The sequence below is a fragment of the Zootoca vivipara genome, chromosome 3 (assembly GCF_963506605.1).
Source record: "Zootoca vivipara chromosome 3, rZooViv1.1, whole genome shotgun sequence".
Lineage (NCBI taxonomy): Eukaryota > Metazoa > Chordata > Lepidosauria > Squamata > Lacertidae > Zootoca > Zootoca vivipara.
Window position 1 is genome coordinate 31,127,434 of NC_083278.1, and position 26,240 is coordinate 31,153,673.

The window sequence follows — 26,240 nt, forward strand, 5'->3', positions numbered from 1 at the left end:
CTCAGAACTTCCGACATAGCATTCCATTTCAATTTTTAGGTCAAAATGTGTGTCTTAAATCTCCAGATTAAGTCTTCAAAATGAATCAGCATTATAGCAGGCAGCACGCTATATTCAGGAGGTGACAGATTAACTGTAATCCATTTAAATGGCTTGCAGAATTCCATCTCCTTTATAAATAAGCCATGTTGTGGACGCTTTTGAAGAAAAACAAACCAGAAGAGCTGTAGACTGTGGAGACCAAGGCACAGAGAAAGGCTTCAGGAAAAACTAAGGTACATCCAGAGTTGTAATAATAATAATAATAAAAGAAGAAGCTTTCCCCCTTTTTTGGCAGCAGCTATAAATAACCTCGATTCAAAAGGCAGTTTATTCCTTGCTTCCTTAAAGCTTCTCTGTGGGGCGTTCAGAAGTTCCATGGGAAACACAAGTTTTCTGAGGAGCCAGACCAATGAAATAATAACAATAATACAAAAAAGCAACGGAACAGATTTAGTAGAAAAAGAAACTTCCCCCCCAGTTTCACTCGCAGAACACACTCCTTGAAAGTTGTTGTCCTGTTTTAAGGCAACCGCACAGCAGGAAACTAGAGCGTTTCTTCCTCCACTCCGGCACAAAGGCACAGCAGATTCACATTCTGTTTAAATTCAGCAGGACTACTACTTCTTTTTTTGCATAAACGGTGGCTAAAAGAGCGTGGTCACTGTTTTCATCTCCGTCTTGAAGTGCAGCTGTAGCGAAGAAGGCATTAAAAAGAGCTCACAACAATAAACGCTCACATGTCCTGCCCAGCGCAGCTGATAAGCTTCCCGGCTCTCCCTGGTTTCTTATGGTCTGTCAGGCATCTCCTCCCAATAGTGAGCTTAAAAGAAACGCCCTTTGCTATTCTTTAGGCAACATCTGCTCCTATCTCATTCGTTCCCTGAGTATTATTCCAACCAAGCATTAGGAGGTGCCTGACCTCTTAGCTCTTCCCCCTTACTCTTCCTGCCCCACATGACTTTACTTAGCCATCTTTCACTTTTACTGTTTGTCTTGTCTCTGAACGAGGCCGAGCCTTTTCAGGGGGAGGTGCACAAAAGGAGCAAGTTCCTGTGTCTGCAGCACTCCTGCATATCGGAGTCTGTGCTCTGTAATTCTGGAGGAAAAGAGGGAGGGTGGGTGGGTGGTGGCTCACAAGCAGAATGGAAAAACCGGTGCTAATTAGTTCAAAATGTCAAAAATTTAGTACATACTGCTTAACCAGGTAACCTGACACCATGCCAATATGGACCAGACTATCCAGGACCCTTCTAAAACACTGACAAACTGCACTTATTCTGCTTCATAACAAAAATAATAATCCAGTACTTACAAATTATGCAGATTAACAGGAATCTGAATATAGTGGGTGGTCATCTTTAATGGTATGTAGCATTATAAACTAAACTAACCAGCTGTATAATAAGAATTCAATCAAATTGAATTACTTTCCACCATAAATCAATTTTAATTAACAGCCAGATCTTACTTCTGAGCAAGCTCCATGAAAAATCTCCATAGGGTTGCATCCTTTGCTCTATATTTGTAACACATGTAAATTATATTCTATAATTAGGGATTTAGCCGGCAAATTGGTCTCTGTGAATGACTACAGAATGCATTCTTCATTCACAATCCAGTTAATCCAATGAAAAGGGATTTGCTTGATATTTTTTTACACTTCCTGGCTCTCAGAGACAACTGCAAATCCTAACATGCAAAGAAGTGCTGCAACTTTTCAATAATTTCACCCAGTACTCCTAAAAACCGCACTAAGGTAAAGGTAAAGGGACCCCTGACAGTTAAGTCCATTCGCGAATGACTCTGGGGTTACGGCGGTCATCTCGCTTTACAGGCCAAGGGAGCTTGTGTTTCTCCGCTCTGCAGACAGTTTTTCTGGGTCATGTGGCCAGCATGACTAAGCGGCTTCTGGCACAATGGAACACCGACACCAGAGCAGCGCATGGAAACACCATTTACCTTTCCGCCAGAGCGGTACCTATTAATCTACTTGCACTTTTTGGCGTGCTTTTGAACTGCTAGGTTGGCAGGAGCTGGGACTGAGCAACGGGAGCTCACCCCATTGCGGGGATTCAAACTGCCGACCTTTTGATCGGCAAGCCCAAGGCTCAGTGGTTTAGACCACAGCGCCACCCGCGTCCCAAAAACCGCACTACCGTATATTGGAGTAATAGTACCGTATGAGTAGTTTTACTTATTTGTTTCTGGATCTATTTAGCTGGAAGAATATTATATTTTTTAAGAAAATAAATAGCTAAAGCACTAAAGAGAGTAAAAATAATACAGAGCAAGGAGAGCAGAGCAGCTCATTTCTAAAAGCTAGTGGATTTTTAATTTATTTGTCATATGTATACCAGCATAAAGGTAACCCTTTAAAGGGACCCTTTAAAGGTAAAGGGACCCCTGACCATTAGGTCCAGTCGTGACCGACTCTAGGGTTGCGGCGCTCATCTCGCGTTATTGGCCAAGGGAGCTGGCGTACAGCTTCCAGGTCATGTGGCCAGCATGACAAAGTTGCTTCTGGCGAACCAGAACAGCGCATGGAAACGCCGTTTACCTTCCCACGGTAGCAGTACCTATTTCTCTACTTGCACTCTGATGTGCTTTCGAACTGCTAGGTTGGCAGGAGCTGGGACCCAGCAATGGGAGCTCACCCCGTCGAGGGATTCAACCTTCTGATCGGCAAGCCCTAGGGCTCTGTGGTTTAACCCACAGCGCCACCCACTGTCCCTCTATACCTGCATATCTACATATAAAAATGCCCACGTTATTAACAACAATCATGTCCCACTAAAAAGACAATGTTTCATACCACAAGCCGCAGTCACAACAAACCATATAGAAAAACTACAGCAGAAAAAGATCCCCTCCTTTGGGAAGTCAGCACTATAAGAAGGGATAGTCGAAGACAGGAATGAAGTTTCTGACAGTCCATTGCCATACACAAAAAGTAAATATTATTGTGTGCCACAAAGGATATTCCCAAATAAAGTGCAGCAAGTGTTTTCAAAGCAGTGGCCTTAGAGGGGGGGCAAGAGACACTATTTGGGCTCTGCTTCAAGCAGCAAAATGGGTCAGTACTGGAATGACAATGAACCTTAAGACCCTCATTTGAAGGAAGTCTATCACTCTCAACCCAGAATGTATTTATAGTCAGCTGAGCATGGATTCGTTGAACAGGCACTGCACATGTCCAAGGCAGCACCCGAACTGAATATGACACACGCAGCTACTTCTTCCATTCAAATGAATGAGGAAGATCATCTGTAAAGGAGCTCCATGTGAGCATTAGAATATACAGAGGGCTCTGGACAAAGGATAAGGTCTGTATGCAGGTAGCCACCCCAGATGTACTGTATGTCAAGTTTTTTCTTTAATGGAGTGATAATAAACTATTATTCTTTTTTTCATTTTATATTTAAGCTGCAAAACAGATGCAAATATTGAAGTTGGTGCAGCGACAAAATATAATTTTCCTTTTGAAAGCGCCTGTGAAAAGAAACCACACACTTCAGGGAAGAGTTAACACATTTGCACTGATTCAATCAACAAGGTAAGAGGCCACCATCTACGACACCGACCTAAACCAATTTAAATATTAGTTCAAGCTCATCAACTGGAATATTCATCCAGGCCCAGATCTCCTATGAAGCAGAATTAGAAGGCACCTCTTGACATATATCTGAACACTGGAAATATACTGAAACGACCCTTTAAAGCAACCGCATCTAGTAATGGTCTAAATGGGGGAGGGGATTTAATGAGCCATTCAGTGATAGAAAGTGACATAAATTCCATGTGCTTTAATAAATAAAAGAATAAATAAAGAGTGTGGCGGGTTTATTGCTGAAATATTTTGCAGACATTTCAAGGATTGTAATTACGTGGCAGAGAGATTGAACGCTGCTTCCCCACAACCCCACCCTAGAATGAAGTAGCTCATTAAAATGTTCAGCAAAATACAAACTAAACTAGGGCTTTTGTTCTTCAGGATCATCTTAGCTGGTTGGCTCTTTGTGAGGAAATGGGCATGGTGTAACCCAAGTAAAGCAAGTTCATCTGCTGAATTTTTCTTTTGCCCACGTTCATTCAATGCATACTTTCTTTAAAGCACAAAGGTCTGCAATAAAACTGAATGAAAGTGAGAGAATGAAAGAGAAACACCATGAAATACAATATGCCTGCTACTGTAAGTAACTGAAAATGGAGCTTTGATTTGAAACACTGGAAGATTTGTTCCTGGGTAGGATTTGTGAATACAAAACAAAATCCTCTTTTCTTTATGTAAATACCAATAGATAAGATATAAGAACTACAAAATCAGACAATCTTCTTCTCAGCTACCTAAAAGCAATACTCGTTAAAAATGGACGGACTACTGTTAATTGTAAAAATATATGCCTATGGACACCGTTCTTGGCAATGATTTCGAAGCAGAGTCACTAGTCGCAATTCCAATTTGCTATTCCCTTCCTCCAATGAGCTTGGGACTACCACTTGAACTTTTTTACTTTACTATTACTTAGTGGTCTGCTTTGCACATCATGTATATTCGTTTGTTTATTTCACAACATTTATATACTGTTGATTATAATAAAACCTCAAAGTGGTTCAAGGGCGTAGCCAGGATCAAAACTAGGGGGGGGCAAGCCATGATCATTCAGGGGCGGGGCCACAAAGTGGGAACGTGGGCGGGGCTACAGGGCCAGCTGGCCTGATGACATCGTGGTGGCGGCAGCGGCGGCAGCGGCCACCTTGTGCTTCTGGGGCTGGCAACGGCGGCGGCTACCCTGCTTGGCTGGAGAGGACGGGAGGGTCGGGCAGGCAAGAGGGGGTGACAGGGTGGGCGAGGGCAAGGCAAGGCACGGCCGCAGTCACGACGGCTCCGAGGCGTTGCTGCATATCAGCATAATATTTCAACCATGTTGTGGGTTCAAGCCCCACCTTGTGGGAAAAATCCTGCATTGCAGGGGGTTGGACTAGATGACCCTTGTGGTCCCTTCCGACTACAATTCTATGATTCCATTGATATATTACCATAGCATATGCATCATTCTGCTTTCTTGAATTGTCCTACTCCTAGGCATAGCAGCCAAATCCTAGAGGCCTAGGTGCCTCTCCCCCCCCCCCAATTACTGGTAAATACCGTATTTGAAAGAGTCACCCCCCCCCCATTTTGATGGGCTTTCTATGTGGGGCTTATCTGCCCCCCCCCAGTATTTTATTAAGGATGGAAGAGGGAGGGATGGAAGGAATAATAGAGAGAGGGATACCTCATATTTGTGGGTGCCTCTGGGTGATGCTGTGAAGCTGGAACTCTGCAGCAAGAGGATGGGAGGGTCGGGCAGGGGAGAGGGGGTGGCAGGGCAGGCGAGGGCGAGGCAAGACAGGGCCGCAGTCTCGATGCCTCCGAGGCGTTGCTGCATATCAGCATAATATTTCAACCATGTTGTGGGTTCAAGCCCCACATTGGGGGAAAATTCCTGCATTGCAGGGGGTTGGACTAGATGACTCTTGTGGTCCCTTCCGACTACAATTCCATGATTCTATTGATATACCGGTATTACCATAGCATATGCATGATTCTGCTTTCTTGAATTGTCCTAGGCATAGCAGCCAACTCCTAGAGGCCTAGGTGCCTCCCCCCCCAAAAAAAGAAATTACTGGTAAATACTGTATTTTAAAGAGTCCTCCCCCCCCATGTTGATGGGCTTTCTATGTGGGGCTTATCTGCCCCCCCCCAGTATTTTATTGAGGATGGAAGAGGGAGGAAAGGAAGGAAGAAATAGAGAGAGGGATAACTCACATTTGTGGGTGCCTCTGGGTGACGCTGTGATGCTAGAACTCTGCAGCAAGAGGAAGATACCGGTACACCTGTACAGGAGCCTTGTAAGCAGCTTTCTCTCTGCTTGATTTACAGCAGGCACGTCCAACAGGTAGATTGTGATCTACCAGTAGATCACTGGATGTCTGTGGTAGATCACTGCTAGATCACTGGCACCCCTAAAAAAAGCTCACCCAAATTTTTTCTCCTCCCTAAAAAAAGCTGAACTATGACCCGAAGCCCTAAACAAAAATGGGCCTCCCTCCCTCCTAAAAGAAGCTCAACAAGTTTGACCTAAACCCCCCAAAACAGGGCTTCCCTTCCTTAAAAAAACTCAACAGCTTTGCCCTGAACCCCCCAAAAGGGGGTAGATCACTCCCAGTTTTTAACTCTGTGAGTAGATCAGAGTCTCTTGGGAGGTGGCCACCCCTGATTTACAGTATACAGATGCAGGAGGAGGGGCAGACTGGAACACCAATGCTTTTTATAAACATCACTGTGTCTATCAAAGCTACAGCCCCCCCTTCTTATTCACTTCCTTTTAGCCTTGCAGGGCCACCTTAAGTCAAATTGAATCCTCTGCACCCTCATTAAATCGCCAATAGAACTGTTAATGCGATCCCTGAATGCCCATTAACAACTCCCACTGAATAACAATAGGGTGAATAGGGTGGACCTTGCCTGAAGGGATATTCTGCTCCATTGTCTTAACTGCTTTGCTTTATTTATTTGATGTGTTTTTGTTACAGCTGTGTTCCCGCCCCCAGCAAGTGGAGAGCTGCTCTTGCTAAAGCAAAGCCCTTTCCACTTCAGTTTTTGGAGGGGCAAAGTATTGGTTATGGTCTGTAAAATACAATAATTTTTTGCTTCTAGGGGGGGCAGCTGCCCCCCCCTGCCCCCCCCTGTCTACACCCATGAAGTGGTTTACAAAAAGAATGAACCAGTAACAATAACAGTAAAAAAAAAATCACTAAAAACAAGTACTTAAAACATTCAAAACAAGTAAAAACAACAATAAGCTAAAACTGGGTCCAGGCAATGTTCCAAGGCATGCACAATTGCTCCTAATTCAGATGTTATGGCTGAGTGACACCAGCATACTGACCGCAAAACTTCTAACGGCAGCTCCCAGTTGGGAAATTGCTGCTACCATTCTAAACTATACCAGGTAATGATCGGACCATGACAAAGCAGTGCACCTCCTCCACACTCAACCTCAGTCCATCCCTCATGTCATTTGGGGCAAAGACTACATCAAGGGTGTCTCCTAAATGATGTGTTGGACCAATGACCATTTGAGAGAGCTGCATGGTTGTAATGAAGGCCTTAAGTCAGGCATCCCCAAACTTCAGCCCTCCAGATGGTTTGGACTACAATTCCCATCTCCCCCGACCACTGGTCCTGTTAGCTAGGGATCATGGGAGTTGTAGGCCAAAACATCTGGAGGGCCATAGTTTGGGGATGCCTGCCTTAAGTCTTGAGCTCAGCCAATACAGTGGTAGCCTCTAATGGATACTGAAGTAGTCCAGAGACTACCTTGACCAGCTTGATCAGGCATGCTGCTGGGCAACAGGGCAGTTGATAGACCAGCAGCATCCCTAGTCTGCTTCTTTGGCCAAGCACCAGGTGCCAACCCTCTGATAGCCTGCCCCAGGAGGATCAAGAGATTTGCCAGTGAAAGAGATGGTGCATTTATGGACAATAGCAATACACATACCCTCAACCCCTCAACGTAGCCTACTGCTAAAACAAGGAACGGAAACCCAAAAGCTAGGTCTCTGCCTCAAATGGGGGTTGCCCACAGGAAACACCTTGGTTACAGATCATGATTATGCTGGAGAGACACATGCCACAAGCCCACGTTAAGATGACAGGCTAAGTCAAACCATGGCTTAGCTCAGTCTGGTGCAGCAGAAAAACAGCAAGATGACCATTATCTCCTCTCCAGGAGCTGCACACTTGCACTTAGTGTGGCATGAAAAACAGGTCACTGTCTGGAAGAAGCCCACACCATCATCTCAAAAGGCATATACTGTAAGAAAAATCTGCAATTTTGCGGTTGACTGTTGACTTATTACTGGATAAAGTGGATAATGTGAACCACTTTTCATATTCCTATTTGTAAATGAAACGTGGTTTAAAACTCATTTAAATAAATAAAAATAGATAATACGGATTTATCAGGAACAATAAAAATAATAAATTAATAAATTAATTAATATACTGCCCTATACCCACAGGTCTCAGGGCGGTTCACAGGATAAAATCACAATATAAAAACGCAAAATATATAATCAAAATATAAACAAGAACAACCCAATAACCCCCAAAAATAATCAGAGAGAGAAAAGAGAATCTAAAACACACAACATATAAAAATAAGCACCCATCAGGTATCGTCAAGGAGTAGATTAAAAGATCAAGTTAACTATCTTTCAAATCAAAACATTTTAGCCATTGGGTTCCCCCCCCCCAATTGTAACCATTCATAGAATGGTTCATAGAATAATAATACAAAGCTCTATTTTTCTTCTTCTTGCAAACATAGGTGCATATCTTCAAGAAATAGAGGTCTTTCCGAAAGGATCTTCAGAAGTGTGCTATTAAACCCATTCAAGTTGCCCTCACATAACCTGAATCGGATGCTAAAGACAAAGAAATAGACTAATCTTTGTATTCCAACAACAGAGATTTGTGAAGCTCCGTGTGCAACTGTTGCCAAAATGCATTGTTGCATGTGATGAACACATTCTGCCAAGCAAATTGGATCCAGACTTAGCCATGCTCAGAGTGGATCCATTGAAATCAACAGGGCTTTAGAAATTATTTAAGTCCTGTTGGTTTATAGTGGGTTTACTCTAAGCATGACTAAGTGAACACAACCCAAAGATGTTCTAGATAAAAGATGTTCTAGATAAAATGCACTGGTACATGGAATGAACATGTTAAGTGGTTTCATAGATAGATGATAGACAGATAGATAGATAGATGATAGATAGATAGATAGATAGATAGATAGATAGATAGATAGACAGAGAGAGAGAGAGAGAGAGAGAGAGAGAGAGTCATGCTAGGACATGGGAGACCAAGCTTCAAATCCCCACTTGGTCATGAAGCTCACTGGGTGACCTTGGGCTAGTCACCAATTCTCAGCCTAGCCTACAGGACTGTTGTGAGGGTAATACGTATGGAGAGGGGGGAAACTTTATGCTGCCTTGATCTCTTTGGAGGCAAGGTGGGATATACAATGTAATAAATAAACATACTCCAATACACACACATGTATTGAAACACCAGTTCTCCAAGTCAGAAGTTCCCAAAACACAATCGGACATAGAAAGAGCTCGTTGCAGTTTAAACCAAAAAAAGTGCAGCGTTTACTTGCGGCATTAAGACAAAATTGTGAAAACTGTCAGAGAGAAAGAAGGCTTAACGTAACATAAACTGGATTTATTTTAATTAAATTCATAGTTTTATTTTTAAAAGAACATGTAAAAACACAAGCTCTAAGACCCTTAACACCATCTGAAACATTATTAATCACAATGGGTAGAGGAGAGAAAGGATTAGTTTCTAAAACTCTACATTGCTCAACGTAACTTATGGATCTATGACACCCCTTAAAAAGATATGTGTCACAGTGGTGGTGGTGGCTACTCTAGAGTAACGACTCCTCACAGCTCTGCATTTTTATCCTTTTATTAGTGCAGTCTATTTACAGTGCTTAAGCAGTGCTATATACATGTTGTCAGTACATGTTGTCAGTCCGGTGCAGAACATCCGAATGGAGATTCCCGCGTCTTTCTCCAGCAAAGTAGCCTGGGGATACTAAATCTCCGCCCCCGGCGCTTCTTACGCAATTCCGGGGTCGCTGGGATCGGTCTTCGTCCTGCGGTTTCCCTGCTTTCCCCTTCCTTTCCCAAGCGGCGCCGTGGCTCGGCTACCCTGCCTGATCCCTGGCTTCTGCTTCCTGATTCCCCGCTCGAAACATCCCCCTCCCCACTCCCACTTGCACTGGGCGAAGAGCTCATGTTTAAGATGGGAGGGGGCTGTCTATAGCTTCTGTCCCTCACATCATGGGAACTGGATATTGGCACACAAATGATGATGCCTATATATGATCTTGACAGCCTGAATAGTAATTGCAACTCATAAGAAAACAGCCCAAAATCTTACACTTTTGATATGATTTGGCACTGCTTTATGACATATACAGCGGCACCATAATTTTCAAGACAACCTTTGTCACAAGCCTGGCAAATCTGCAACTATAGATGATCCGGTAAAGTTGAAAGTTTTTACTTTGTTATTTTAACTCATTCTACGTTCGTATTTTATAGTTTTGTTTTTCATCTTTTATTTTTTGTCTCTTGTTCTAACTGTTTCATATACATTATAAAATGAAGTAATAATTACAAACTTTACCCAAAGGGGTAACAGAATTGTTCCAATTCTTACTGCAAAGTACAAAAAGAAAGCCTGAACAGGCCAGTACATTTCATAGACTACAGCTCCTCAGGGATATCACTGATCCCCTTCAAGGATGTGGTGGAGAAAGGCAGAGGAAATTCTCAAACGTCTGTTCATCCCATATTTATCTGGGGGATACCTTGCCTTGTTATATGGCAAGGAAAGCCTGTCACTTTTCTTTTTAAAAAAGAAAAGCCAGTAAAACAATGCAGAAAAACAAATGGTAGTAGCACAACCACTATCATCACAGTAGTAGAAAGATCTGCTAACAGCCATCAGCTACCCTCAGTCAAAGGATTTGCAAAAGAGCTCTTAAAGAGCTTGTGAAATGTACACAAAGGTGGGGCCAGGCATGCTTTCATGGGGAGGGCAGTCCAGAGTACTGGTGCCGTAACTTATATTGCCTTGGTTCATTGTTCTTACCCACTGCATATCTGCTATTGGGGAGATGCAAAGCAAGACCTCTGACGTTGCTTGGTCACTGAAGGAAATACATAGGAAAAAAATCAATCCTTTAAGTACTTTTTATGACTTTCAAGTTTAAAAAACCCATCTTGGAAGCAAGTGTACCTTAAAAAGTGGTTGCTTCCACTGCCCACTGTTATATCTCTTCAGGTCCTATTGTCTGGTAACCTGAAACAGGGCTTTTTCATCAGGGGAGCCCTATCTTTGGCTCAGAAGGGCTCGTTCTGTTATTTTTTTGTATGCCAGGTAAAGAATGTTTCATTTGCTCAGGCCTTTATATGCCTTTATTCTACTGATTCTGGTGTTTAGCAGGCAAGAGGACCTAGTGCTGTGCTTCCCTTCTGTGCCATCTTAGGAGATAAAAGTTCATTATGGAATGGAAGTTAACACCTAGTGCCCAAGGCAAGGTAGCTTATTTTGCTTTCAGCCACTGGGTTTATCTTGGGCACACTGGATACAGTATTAAAATAAATTCTGCCAGACAGCTTTCTTGGATGAGGGCCGGGGGTTACAAGACATAAACCAGAACTATGCTTCAGCAGAACTGCACAGCCAGTGGCCTGTTGCCTTTGCCTTAGCTCACCTCCACACTTCTTTGTTTTGTCCTGACTGACTGATCAGTACTTTTCTTGATCCTGGGAACCAGGTGTGGATAGAACCTCTTAGCTGCACAATGCCTGGCATGATCCCAGGTCATGACTCTTGGGACAACCCCCTGGAATGAATGCTAATCTCAGCCTTCTTGGACCTCGCCCAGGACTCTGCTTGACCTCACCTTCACTCTGTCACAGGAGGGCTGGCTCTTCATATGGTGCACGTAGTAAATGAAATAAATATCTGCTGCTAATACATATATAAGCACCAGCTGTCAGTTGAACTGCAGCTTCTTCAGTTCTTCTCCCCATTGTCTTTTATTTGGAATTGTTGTTTGATATGAACACACTACTCAGAGCAGGATCTATTTCTTCCTGCATGCCTGCGCAATGCCTCTGGGGCGTGGGATGCTTGAGGCTGTGTTCATTGTGCTTTGTCTTGCTCTCAGGGAAAGATTATGGCTATATTCTGAATGGCTGCGGAGGTGGGGAAAGTTCAGGGCTGCTTCTGCCCTCATTCTATCCCATCATTCAGCAATCTGTTCATGAGAAGGTTATCCCGCCACAGAAGCGCTGAGCCTCCTCAGCTGGGCAGTATAGTAACAATGGGAAGCAAAGGAAATGTAAAGATTCTTAAAGAATCCCAACTTTTTGAGTAAATTGAACTGCGTCAGTTAAGCTCTAGGGTATTGTTTCCTAAACTTGGGTCTCTAGCTGTTGTTGGACTACAATTCACATCATCTATAGCTAGCAGGATTGGTGGTCAGGGATCATAGGAACTGTAGTTTAACAATAGCTGGAGATCCAAGAAAACCTTGCTCTAGAATAACAAAAGCTGCAGTTGACAACCCTTCTGTGTGCTTGAATGGAACCATGATTTAAGCCTATTTTTAAATTACCACTGAGAGGAGAGGAAAACTCAAGAAGCTCAGCTTTGCTGGAGATCTTCAAAGCAAAATGCTGGACATTCTGTTTTAAAACAACTTAAGAATGCTTCTCTAATAACTTTTGACCAAAGAGAAGACCATCTTCTCAGTTTCTAAATTGCTTCATGAGAACACTGAGCTGAGAACACTTCATACAACTTCAAACCACAACCCTCAAATTACTTGTAAATTCCAAGGACCCCCAAACCGAAGGAGCATGTGATATCGCTTCCTGTTGGACAACTCAAGTCTCGTTCATTACAAGGCAAATAAAAATGTTATGATGTAACTATTTTGCAGCAATTATGTTTATCCGTTGAAATTAGAGGAAGCATTTGAATTCATAAACAAACAAACAAAACTTGCTTATTAATAAAACTTTATATCCCAAGACAGGAATGCATTGGGTGGAATATATGTTATGTTAGATCTCACTCGTCTTAAAATAGGCAAAAAGCACCCTCTGTTGGGAAACATGAAAAATGACTTCAAACACAATTCTTAAGAAGCTTACACATGATCTATAAGCTGAAAAAGGAGGGCCAACCCAATTACTTTTCCTTGGGGGTCTAGACTACTGAGCAGCTCACTCAGTTAGTTTTCATTTTACAATACAGAATTCTTAAAAATCAGAAAGGTCCTTCTTACCTTAAATACGTTCAGCTGCTGATTTATCATCTCAATTTCCATTCCAACAGAACCCTGGGACTCTTCATGCTCTTCAACTTCCCCGAGCAGTTTAGAAAACCCCTTTAGTTTACTGTAGAACTCTTCAACGCGGCTAATAATCCCTTCAATCTGTTCATCTCTGGCTTTTGCTCTATCTAGCAACTTGTTGCACTGCTTATTTAAAGCCTCCAAGTCCCTTTTTATACCTGCAAGATCTGGAGACGCTTCAGCTTCATTTGCTAGCATCATTTTGCAGGTATTATTTGCATTTTCATTACTGGTTATGAGTTCCTCCAACTTTTTCAGGAAAGTTTTTATATCCTTTCGCTGTGACTGCAGTGTGACAAGATCCCTACCCACAGAATCCATGCTGTCCAATTCATCGTCGAACTCTGCAAACTGAGAAAACATCTCTCGGATGCTGTTTTGGAAATGGCCAATTCCCTGGAGTTTAGTCTCCAGGAATGAACATTTATCATCAACCTGCTGACTGATGGTGCTGAATTCTTCTTCTAATGTTTCTGCCTGCAACAAGAGGTCAGAGACACCTGATGAATCTGAAGCATCTGCCACCAGTTCTTGGGCAAGCTTTTTTGTCAGGTCCACTTGAGCCTTCACGGTCTGGAGTGTCTTCTGCTGCGTCTGCATAATCGTCAAGTGTTTGTTACTGTAAGTCTGGGGTTTGAGAGAATCGTGTGTTTCCAGCTGTTCTCTGGCATTCTTCAGCTGCTCTTCAACATCCTTTGATGACTCTTGAAACTCTTTCAGTCTCTGAGACATCTTTTCCAGGCCATCTCTCTTAGCATGCAGTTGCTCTGTGACTATATCCATGTTCTGGATCAGCAGTGTCTTCTCCTCTTCAATAATGTCTTTGTCTGTCTGACAGGCACTGAGTAATGTCTCAGCTGCATTACTTAATAGCTCCACCAACCCTTGGTGTTTGTCTAGGTCCTTCTGCCAGGTCTTCACCTGAGCGATGGAATTCTCTAGCCGAACAGGATCTATGCTCATTTCTATTTGAGAGATATTGCTTTGGCATTTCGCTATCCAGGGTTGTAGGTTTTCTACATGCTCTCTGTATCTAAGGGCTTTTTCCAAACAATCATTTAATTTATCTTGCCTTTCTTTAACTTGCTTGTTCATTTCATCCCAGTTACCTCTGAGCAAGTTCAGTTGGGCCTGCAGCTCAGCCTTCTCCGCTCCCTGAGTCTTCTGGAGTAGACTTTCACCTTCTGCGATGAGTTTCTCATAAGAACCAGTCTGGTCAGACAAGGCAGCCTTGAACTCTTTCTGACCATCAATTAATGTCCACAGAGACTCCAGCTTGGTAGAGATGGGACAAGGCTGATTCTGTTCTTCCTTCTTCTTGTCCAACCAGGCCTGAAAGTCCTTAGACATTTGCTGGAACTGATTAGAACTAACGTAAGTTGACTGAAGTTGCTCGATGTGATTGCCTGCAGAAGACCAAAAAAAAAAGTTCTTAAAATCTGTGTCTTTGAGTGGCTTATAACTAGGATTTTGGTTGATGTTATTTCAATCAAGGAGAAACATTGTGTTATAGGAAAATGCACCCTATTGCAATTTTAGATGTTTTATTAAACATTATTCTTCATTGGAGCTTGTTAGCTGAAGTGTTTATTGAAGACCACCAGCTTGGAAAATAATAGTATTGCAGCCTAAAATAATAACCCCTTCATAATAATAACTATCCCTTGACAACAAGGGATTTTGAGGGTGGAGAACTAATCAGGTAACCAGGATAGTATGATCACTAGTACCAGTATAAACATCACAAACATAAACGACATGCACTATGAACAGTAAAGCTTGCAGTAATCCCTCAACAGTCATTGAGATAAAATGCTTCGAAAAGATCACTGCCAGTCCTGTTACAACTTTACAGGACTCCTGTTGGGACTCCCTTGTTGAGTCTGAAACACACACACACACACCAAAGTAAGGGCTCATCCATATTTGTCCTGTGCCTAGAAAGCACGGGTCCGAGCAGTTTTCCGCTTGCCTAGCTAGTTCAGTTTCCATGCCAGGAAAGCATGGGTCCAAGCAGCTTTGCCCTATCACTTTCCCCTGGAAAACCCACCCTTTAGTGCTAAACGGAACAAATGGCAATCAGGTTTTGGCCTTTGTTCTGATTCAGCACGAAACCGCCAATTTCTCCAGGGGAAAGCAGCAGGGCATATAGAAGTGTGGATGAACCCTAAGCCTTTCTGAAACTGTGGCATGGCCAAGACAAATACACAAAGGTTGGAGAAATGCATGTATTTTCCCTACATAAATTTCACACAGAAGCATTAATTTAGAATGCGTGAATCACTCACTGGTAAACACATATACCATCTACTGTCAATCACATGTCATTTGATATCTTAAAAGATTCAAATAACTGGCATAGTCTAGAAATATGCAGCTATTCTCACCCACCCTTTCATAGAATCTAGGCCCTCAATATCATCTCATCTCATTTGTTAACAAACCTGCTTTTTGTTCCATATCATGAAAGGGTTTTAAGATGCCATCCAATTGCCTAGCTAGTTCAGCTTTCAAGTAATCTTCTGCTACCAGTGCGGACAATTCCTCGCAGAGAGCTTGAGCAGCTTTTCTCTTTGGCGTTTCCCGTTCAATTTCTTCTTTCACTTCTCTGGCCACTTCCAGTTGCCGTTTTACAGAATCAGGGTCTGTACTTATAGCCAGGCTGCTGTTGAATTTATCATCCAAGACACTAAGCTTCTCAGAAAGGCTTTTCAGGCAGCTTTGATATTCTGTGCTTTTGAGAATGGCTTGGTCGATTCGGTTGCATCGGTCACTCAGCTGTCCTGTTAAGCCATCCCATTTCTGCGCCACAGCGGCCAGTTGCTGCTTCACCATTTCGTGAGAAGGTGGGTGTTCACCTGGCCTCTTCATTATCCCTTGTCCTGCTGAATTCAGCTGCTCATATTGGGGTTTTCGAGTGTCAAACTCATTGAGCAGAATCTGATGAGAGAAAGTAATTTCAGGAAAGTGTAAGGAAACACAGATATCACAAACTGTTAGTAGCCATTTACCTAGTGTAGCATCCTAGGCTGATGAGTACATGAAATAGCTCTTGGTTGTAAAAATAAAAGGCATTCTGCCAGTATCACTTTAAGGTAGGTTAATATATTCATATTTATCCCTTACGTCTGGTTCAGACAACCTGCTGATCCAGTACTGCAACCCATGATGTGGGAAACCCTGTGTCAACTCCACCATGAATATACTATCACTAAGGATAAAGAGGCACCTTGGAAAACACCTGATCTGCATGACCTAGTCTCCTGTTTTGAGACACATGTTAAATGAATCAATCAGAGCATTGACGCATGTGGATGAAGCAGTCACCACAGATCACAGATCAAATACCATGGTTTTATCTCATCGGACATGACCTCAAACAATACTTCTCAGTTAAAGTGCACATGTTCGTTTCACTGCAATTTATGGAACCATGAATGTTGAGGGCCAAACAAGCCCCTACAGCCCACTGCTCCAAGGGTTTACTATGTCTAAGTCTTTAGTTTTCCTGGTTGACTTCTAAAAGCAGAAGAAAACTTCTTAGAAGACAGTTCTAAGAGCAGAATACCACCAAATGTGTGCTTCCAGTCCCATGCCTGTCAAAATAATAGGAAGTGGGTAGGGGTGGGAACTTGGTGGGGAGGAGTGGTGGTTAGGGGTGCTCAAACTCTCCCACATGTCCTCATTCTCTCCTGCAAAAAGCAAACAAATCCAGGTTGTTTCCCCCACCCCCCCCAGTCAGAGCTCACTCCTGATTTTGGAAGCCAGTATGTGTGTGCTGAAGGGGGAAATTATACACTTACGTGGAGTATTTGGAGGGAAGAATCAGTGAGTGGGCAAAAGATTAAGCACCTCCTACAGCACTTCCAAGTGTCATCACATACCAAGCAACATCATTAGGAGGGAAAGATGACAGTGAGGCCCCATACAGTGGTACCTCAGGTTAAGTACAGTACTTAATTGGTTCCGGAAGTCCGTACTTAACCTGAAGCGAACTTTCCCATTGAAAGTAATGGAAAGTGGATTAATCCGTTTACTTCCGGGTCCGCGGAATACTTAACCTGAAAGTACTCAACCTGAAGCGTACTTAACCCGAGGTATGACTGTATTTCCTTTCCAATATCTATACTGGCCGTGAGTGTGGAATATTTTATAATTCACAGTTCACTTGCTTATATATGCACAGGGTCATAAAAGAAAGGCACTGCCATTCATTTCCCCCTGCTGAAAACTTTAATCTCTAGCTGCACTCATCTCACCACATAGAAGCCCTTATTTGTCATTATTAACCATAGTTCCATTTTTTAGAAAACAGATTGTTGTCTGGTGTCTTCATATTTGTTTTCAGAACTACACTCCACCAAAAAAAGGATAAACCACATTGGTGATGGGACCACAATATCAGTGTTTTCAATCCAGGAAGCACAAGCATCTTTCTACAAATACAAATTTGTATGCAAATATGCAATGGGACCAAATGCTCACCTGAACTTGCTGCTTCTGCGTGTTCAACATATTTGGGTCAATTGACAGTGGTCCAAGCACACTGACCATTAATTCTTTTTCCACCAGCCACTGTTTTAACTGAGCCTCAGTTGCCTGGAACTGGGTCAAGTAATTTGATGACTCTTCCAGTTTTTTCTGTCTGTCAGATGTTACCTGGCTGAGTTCCCTCCATTTGGAATCTGTGGGAAAAAATGAATGGAATATTTTGTAAAATTGCATAATTGGAATAATTTCATATTAAATAGTCCAACAAATAAACAATGACAGTGGTTTACTGTGGACATGCAGATGGTTCCCGCTGTACTTCTCTACTAGAACAAGGGGGAGCAACAAACCATGATCCCTGGGCTTAGCTTTACATCCAACCAAGGGATCTTGGTTTGTTTTGCTCATACAGGCCACAATCAAGAAACCAAGAACAAGCTTTGGCAAACAAATAGTGGGACTTTTTTTCAAATGCCAAGCTGGGGATTCTGATTTTGCAAGTGGGAGGAACGAACCACAAGCCCTGGCATAGTATTTTATAAGAACCAGGGATGGTGCGTTTGTTTCAGTCCAAACAAACCACAATGAAAAGCCAAGGTTTATGCTTGACTTCCGAATTGTGGTTTGTTTGAGTTAAGCAAACCAAGATCCATGGGTTGGACGCAACGTTAAGCCATGGATGATAGTTTACAGTTCCCATGAGCTGTTTTATCCTGACATGCGGCTGTGGCCAATGCCTTTTAAAATATAAGATCTGATAGGATAGACCAGTGTTTCTCAACCTTATGTCTCCAGCTGGTGTTGGACTACAACTCCCATCATCCCTAGCTAGCAGGACCGGTGGTCAGGGATGATGGGAGTTGTAGTCCAACAACAGCTGGAGAACCAAGGTTGAGAAACACTGGGATAGACCAAACCTCATAAGCCAGTAGTCATGTAAGAACAAAAGCATGTCCAGAAGAGGTTTCTAGTATGTCATGCCGATGAGGTTCAACCCTTCTCTCCAAAGCTCACAGACATTCAATCTGTGGTTTGTTTTGGCAAATGTTAGATCAGGCATCCCCAAACTTTGGCTCTCCAGATGTTTTGGACTACAATTCCCATCATCTCTGACTACTGGTCCTCTTAGCTAGGGATCATGGGAGTTGTAGGCCAAAACATCTGGAGGGCCGAAGTTTGGGGATGCCTGTGTTAGATCATTGTCCCTCTCCCCTTCCCTACACTGCAAAATAAAACCTGCCATACCTATTTTATCCAACATCTGTTTCCATTTCGGTGCCTCAGGAGAGTCTGGGTTCTTCTCCAATAGCTCTGTCACTCTGTCCTTCAGTTCTTGCACTTTATTCTCATTCTGTTTCAATTCTGTTTCAAATAGCTATGAAGAATGAACATGTTAGGCTTGAGAATACATAAAACCAAAGTGTTTGGCAGAAGTGGTGCTTCATTGAGATGGTCTCTTAATCTGTTTAGGCAGCTCTGATACATTTTATCACAGGTATGCAATCTGACTTCTGGTCCTATGCCTGATAAGACATTTTTATGGTATTTCCATAAGGCATCAGTACAAAGTGCTAATATATGGTTGTAGTGTTACATACATTATTAAACAGACCCTGTCCATTAATATGAACAGGAAGCTCACTTTAAAATTTAATTAAGCTTAATTGATAGTTTTGAACAGGGGAGGAGACAGAAACTACCTTGTGTTGATCGACTTGCTCTTTAACAGCCTCACTATCAATAAGAGTTGCTTCCCATTTGGCTGCAGCAGTGTCCATATTCTGTAACCATTCCATCATTGAATTTGATTCTCTTTGAATGTTTTGCATATTTGAAAGAGTGGATTCCAGTTCTGATCTTTTTTCCTTCAGTACTGCTCCCAAATCATCATAACTATGGCTTACAGTTGACATGTTGTGTTGGACAGTGGTCACTTCTGCAAGAGAGGTGGGACATACATTATTTTATTTTTTTTACTAGTCATGACAGCAAGAAAGGATGCAAATATTATACATTAAAAGTTTTTAATCCTTCCATGAAATAATAACCAGAATAATTAGTTACGGTCATTTCTTTCTGATACCCCAATATTAGTAGATTAAGGAAGATGAACCCGTCACCAGGCTGATGACAGTGAATTTTTTTGATTTTTTTTGTACAGAAATACTGTATTGTATAAGGACTTCTGAAAGAATATCCTGCATGAAGACAAGCATTATTTTGGTTTATCATTTTAATGTTTTGGAACACAGCAAGTTATTACCACCCTAATTTCAACATCTGATTTCTTAGGAAAACCGAGGTGTTCTAGAGCCTGTTATAGTACTATGTGTGCATGCTAATTTTTGATTAAAACAAAACCTTAAAAACCATGCCTGTTAATTTTAAATATATACTTATGTTGTTTTCTGTTAACACATGCAAAAGATTCAAGAATGCTGAGGATGATAACAGCTAGGCAGGCCAAACACAATAATATAAGAGGTTAGTCTATCTGAGGCAAAATGGGAGATACATGGAATGTCTTCTGATTATATTTTCCCCTTGGATTGGAATAGTTAGTGGGAAAGGGGGAAAGGGGGAATCTGAAGTAAAGTTCAAATGAATGGTTGAGAGACTCCACGTATCTCCATTGTCACATCTACTTTGACTCTCCAGTATAAGCAGCTTCTTATATTCATATGTTATCTTGGGTCACTTGATAGTCAAATCACTTCTTAAAAACCGTGAACTCCACCTACTAGAGATAACAACTTTGCTACTGTTACTCATGATTACTTCTTAATGGATTAAAAAGCCAAGAAAGAACTCCTTATCTTGTCTTGGCTCTCATTAACCACAATCCTTGGTTCACCCACTGAAACCAGACAGAAGTTGAATTAACTGGATGCGCATACACACACACACACACACACACACACACACACACACACATATGCCCTAAGTTAGAACAAAGTGTAAAAGACTCCAGCTAAATAGGGGGTTTGACTGTTATTGAGAAAATTCTATTAAAATATAAACATCTTATGCTTGCTCACAAGATTTATGTATTTAAGTGAGCCATAATTAGTCACCTTTGTTTGTTAGGAATCCCTGGGTACCTGTAGCTGCTCCTTCACCATTTAATACTGTTCCGCTTACAGCTGAAAGAGAGAGATTAGAGATTTACAGCAGGATTCAACTAATGAATTCAGTCAGCCGAAGCCCTGAGCAAGGCCTTCCACTTGCACTATGGAGTCTCCCCAACACATGCCTCCCAATTGGCTCAGGGCAGGTCAAGAGAACCCCTGGAACAGTAAGCAGGGGAGAGGAGGGATCATTCCATATATAACACATATTTGTGCCCAGCATAACTGAATTGGTATACACAGAACTTGTTCTGAGCTGCTATCAGTACCCATGTCTAAAATGTTGAATGAAAGGTGCCTTAAGTCAGCCGCTCACAATATTCCAAGTAGTTGCAGTTCTGTGATTCCATGCATTGTGGAACAAAGACCCCAAAACATTTGTGCTACACTGATTTAGAACAGACAAAATGCTGAATGAGAGGGTGTCCAAAGTTAAATTTTTGTGCAAAACTTTGGTGCAAAAATTTCTCCACACTGTGAAATTAACTTCAGAACCGCCCCCGCCCCCGTTAGCTGTTCCACAGGCAATTTCATGAGTACCCATTATTTATGAAGGGAATAAGAGTGCTCAGTAGAACCTACTGCATGTCTATGTAAGTAGAGAGCCTGAAGATGATTATTTAATGGAGCAGAATTAATGGTTGCCTTGGAGAAGGCCAAGCATTCACCCCTCACCACCAGCTGGAAAGTGAGTGCTAGCCTAATGGCAGCTGGGAAATGGTGAGAGCAAATAAGTCAGCCAAGTAAGTGAGATGTTCAGATACTAAGATACTGAGACGTTTCTATATTTCCCATGAGAGAAACATTTATCATTGGCACAAAACTCAGGGCACTCTCACTCACTCACAATGAACCCAATAAAGAAATGATTAACACATTTAGTAAGCAAATTCTGAATAGATATTTCACCCTTTTAAAATAACATTATTTCAGTACACAAAGTTCTGCTGGTATGAATACTAAAAATTACTGTCTGTGGCTAAACAACTTGGGAGCAGTATACTTAAAGGATTGCCCTACCCCAAATGTGCCTATTTGCTTACTTCTCGTTTACAAGTGCCACACAATGTTCATTCGGCATTTGAGAGAAGTCATTCCTTTAGCATAGCAGCACCTGTCTTCTGAAACTCCCTGTCTGTTGGCATTTAGCAGGTTCCTTCACAATACTGTTTTATATACCTGCTGAAAACACTTCTGTTGTAGCAAGTCTCTCCAGATACATGATTTCCTCTTTTTTTAAATTTTCTAAATAAAAGCAGTATTTTCTCTGAAGTTACTTGCCCTTTAGTGCTGGATTCATTAGTCCATACTAAAAAATGAAAATTGCTCTTATTTAGGAGGATAAGCTACACTTCTTTTTAAAAAAGAGGATCTGATCTCCACAGTGCACACAAACTGAGGTTTTCCGCCTACGCTGCCCCCCTGATAACACATACAGCTAGTAGGAAGTGGCACAACCTGTATGGGTCATGGTACCTGCGTTTTCACTGGATACTGCCTGAACTCTGAACTGTGCATTAAGAGCTGAGTCAAGAGCATGGAACAGCTGGGAACACTCTAAGAAGGGACATAGAGGCAGAATTTTAATCAAAAGATGAAGAGGTTTGGAAATTCTCAGCCAGAGGAATGGTTGCAGACCTCAGAACACACTGAGGTGGCAATAGAAGGTACAGCGTACAAAACAATTCCTGCTCCTCCCCAGAGAAGAAAGAGATGTGTGGTGGCAGCAGGTGACTCTCTACAGAGGAGGGACAGAGACAGCAGTGTGCAGAAAAATGACTCATGGTTTCAGTTGTCTCTATACAAATGCACAGAGTATGGGAAACAAGCAAGAAAAACTTGTTAGGAGAAGGAACAACAGTGACCTTAGACTGAAGACTTGGGTGATGCCTTCCTAGAGCAGATTACCAAACATTCAAAAAGGAGAGATATAATAGTCATGGGAGACTTCAACTACCCCAATATCTGTTGGAACTCAAACTCTGCCAAGAATTTAAGGTCCAACAAATACTACAATTGGCTCTCTGACCATTTCATTTCCCAAAAGGTGGAAGAAGCAACAAGGGGGTCATCTATATTGGACCTGGTGCTCACCAACAGGGAGGAACTGATCGACAAAGTGGAAATACTCGGAAACTTGAGAGGCAGTGATCATCTCCTCCTGGTTTCATGATACAGAGGAGAAGGAAAAGCTGAGTGTAGTCAAGAGATGCACTCTGAACTTTAAGAAGCCTAATTTCAAAAAACTTAAGGAGCTACTGGGAGAAATCCCATGGTCAGAAATACTCAGGACAAGGGAGCCCCAGGTGAATAGGAGTTTATTAAAGGTGAACTGTTAAAGGCCCAAATACCTACAATTCCAACAAGAAAAAAGGGGGAGGTAGTTAAAGAAGCTGGTGTGGCTGCATAAGGAGCTGACAGATGAGCTGAGATGTAAGAAGGGAATGTATTGGAAATGGAAGAAAGGAGAAATCACAAAGGGAGAGTAGATATAAGTACCCAACAGTTGCAAGGAGAAGGTCAGGCAGGCCAAAGCTCAGAATGAAGTCAGGTTTGCAAGAGAGGTTAAAAATAACTTTAAAAGTTTATTCAGCTATGTTCGAAGCAAGGAGGAAGAACAATCAAGTAATAGGTCCCTTGTGGGAAGAAGACAGAGAAATGCTATTGAGTGACAGAGAGTATTTTTCTAAACTGAAATAGCTCAGTCGGTGCAGCATGAAACTCTTAATCTCGGGGTCATGGGTTCAAGTTGTGTACCAATGGCTCAGGTATTTCTTATACCACCTGTGACCTAGTGTACTGCCAAATATTGAAATGATAATGATAACCTTAAAACAGAATATATATATATTCTGTGTTAGCTATTCAATTTCATTCACATGCACTTTTAAATATGTAGAAATGCCCATTATTATGCTTATCCATTGAACATACCTGATTTTACTCCCCTTGACCTTGCAGGGGAAGTCACAGCACTAATTAGGTTGCATAATGCTGTTCCTCTGCTAATCATTTTCTGAATGTCAGGTGCCTTCGAACGCCATTCCTCCTCCAAATGCTAAGAAATGAACAAGATGTTATTTTCAACTACTAACTATATTTGTGTGACAAAAAGCATTCCACTCTAGGGGGGCTGAACATGGCCAGAAATTATCTCAGCATGTCACACATCCCACTTGCTCTATCATCAGACTGTGCCCTGTCATTTCTCATTCATGACCCCAAAACTGGGGTGAACATTTTTAAAAAGTGAGATAGCAGAACTCTCAGATGAAATAGGGCTAGGAAGATGTATTGGTACCAAAATACTGCAAGTACTTTACTCGTATTTAAACCATGCCCAGTTTCTTATTATAAAAATGAATCATATACAGCAATAGTTTGTGTTGAAACATAGTTTAAAAAATGAGACAAAAGGTGTCTGTCTCAGTCTAGCAATTAGTTGCAAGTTATGTTCTCTGCACTTGCAAGAATTTATCTGTTCACTAATGGGTGCAGCTGCACACGTACATCCTTTTGCACACACCAAGGTGTCTCTTGCTTTGAAGTGAGTTGGTAAGTTCTTGCAAGTGCATCATCTGTCCCTTGGAGCTATGTCGTTATGGTCAGTAGTCAACTAAGTCTTACTAGGTGTACACCCATTGAAATAACGGACCTAACTCAAGTCATTAATTTTCATGGATCTATCACTGAGTAAAACCCAGTTGAATACCACCAAAATATATCATTCAAAATATCTATAGCATTCCTACTTCATTCTTTGAGACCAAAAGGACACCACCAGTTGACAAATCAACTGACATACAAATCCAATTAATGAAACTGTTGTCGGAAATGATAAGAAGTCTCTCACCTTGGTGTTTTGCAAATGTTTGTTTAAATTCTCCACATTCAAAGAGGGCTGGATAGCTGGAATTCTTTCCGTCATCTCATCTACCCATTTCTTCAAAGATTCTACATGAAGATTGAACTCATCCATCTGCTTTTGGCAAGAGGACACATCTTCTTCTCTGCACAATTGAAAACAAGGAAGGGATATGGGAGAGATAGTCTCCTTGTTCTCGGGATAATGTAGGCAAAACCTTCTTCTAGATAAAATATGGGCTGTATTAACAACCAGTATGTATAGCCAGGACTGAAAGCACTCCTATCTATGCACAAACAGGTTGCCAATGTTCCTTTCAGACCACAGCCCCTCGTACCAGATCTCACATTTCAAATGCGGCTCCACAGTGAGAGTCTTGATGGACTAATAGGGGCTTGTCACAATGTACATGCAAACCAACAAGTGGCATTTCCTTATATATTATTACTGTATTTCTAGTGTGGTCTGGTTGGTGCAAACACATGAGTTCCTGGAGATGAAATCCCAGCCACTTCACCCCTCCCTGTGCCATGCTGAGCTAAGCCACATATTTGCTTATCATATCATCTAGAATTGGACTCATGATTTTAGCTTTCTCCAGACAAACCATGAGCTGTAACAATAAGCCCAGGTCTGGACAACATGCCGCACCAAACTATGGCTTAGTTCAGCATGGTGCAAGCAGCAAAAGAACTGGAAATGAGTATGGTGGTTGGGATCTCTTCTCTAGGAGTCCACACACTTGTGCATTCATACAAAGCTATGGTTTGGCTTAGCATGACAAGTGTTTCTTAATTCTGAAATATTGTTACAAGTCAGTAACTCCTCCTTTACTTTATAAAAGTGCAAAACACAACACAACCATCTTATAGGTCTGCGCATCATATTATTTGGAACTCTCATTTTTATAGCTGCAGTTACAGGTAGGTAGCCGTGTTCGTCTGACGTAGTCGAAACAAAAAATAAAAGAAATTCCTTCCAGTAGCACCTTAGAGACCAACTAAGTTTGTCATAGGTATGAGCTTTCGTGTGCATGCACACTTCTTCAGATACACTGAAACAAAAGTTGCAGCATTTAATATGTGTAATTGGTAACCCTTTAGTTGGTTGATTGACTGACTGATGAATTGGCAAGAGTACAAGTTCAAGGCATGCATTTCTTTGCTGAACCTATTTTGATTCTGCTGTGCACCATAGGGGAATATTAAAGATTAACTTCTAGTATTGAGTGGGATATTCTATTTATCAAATTCTAAGTTACCTCAAAAAGGCACCTATAATGAAGTGTTTGAAATATGCACATGGAAATTATTGTTACTAAGTAAAAATAAATCAGTTACAATACAGATAATCAGCAAAAATTATTTACTCATTGACAACCCTGATTATTTTCATCACCACCACCATCAGCACACACTATTCTGAAATTTGATTATTATACTCACTTTTCTCGTACTGTCTCTTCCATTTCCTTGAATTTCTTTGACAAGGCATTCACTTTTTCTAACACTAATGACCTGTCTCCAGGAAGAGCATGAGGAGAAAGTTCTTCAATGAGGTGTTGCAAATTTTCAAGATCTTTTTTCTGCTCCATCAGTTCAGTGTTGGTTTCCTGCAAAATGGACACGAAAGTAATTGCTTCACACCTGAACACACTGCATGGTGTTCAAAATTTAGTTCTTGGACTCAGCAGGTTCTCTTATAATTGTGTGTGGCATA

General features: G+C 41.8%; 1 protein-coding gene across 38 annotated transcripts in view; it reads right to left on the bottom strand.

The window, feature by feature from the left end:
* The window catches only part of DST (dystonin), a 299,923-nt gene that overhangs the window by 73,073 nt on the left and 200,610 nt on the right, over nucleotides 1-26,240 (bottom strand). For all 38 annotated transcript variants that reach the window (XM_060272496.1, XM_060272494.1, XM_060272495.1 and 35 more), the window contains 9 exons: nucleotides 25,967-26,133; nucleotides 24,510-24,666; nucleotides 23,591-23,714; nucleotides 20,603-20,671; nucleotides 19,229-19,464; nucleotides 18,774-18,903; nucleotides 17,523-17,722; nucleotides 15,482-15,977; nucleotides 12,969-14,443 (listed from right to left, as the gene is read on the bottom strand). In XM_060272496.1, coding sequence (XP_060128479.1) covers nucleotides 12,969-14,443; nucleotides 15,482-15,977; nucleotides 17,523-17,722; nucleotides 18,774-18,903; nucleotides 19,229-19,464; nucleotides 20,603-20,671; nucleotides 23,591-23,714; nucleotides 24,510-24,666; nucleotides 25,967-26,133 — 3,054 coding nt within the window. The remainder of the gene's footprint in view (nucleotides 1-12,968; nucleotides 14,444-15,481; nucleotides 15,978-17,522; nucleotides 17,723-18,773; nucleotides 18,904-19,228; nucleotides 19,465-20,602; nucleotides 20,672-23,590; nucleotides 23,715-24,509; nucleotides 24,667-25,966; nucleotides 26,134-26,240) is intronic.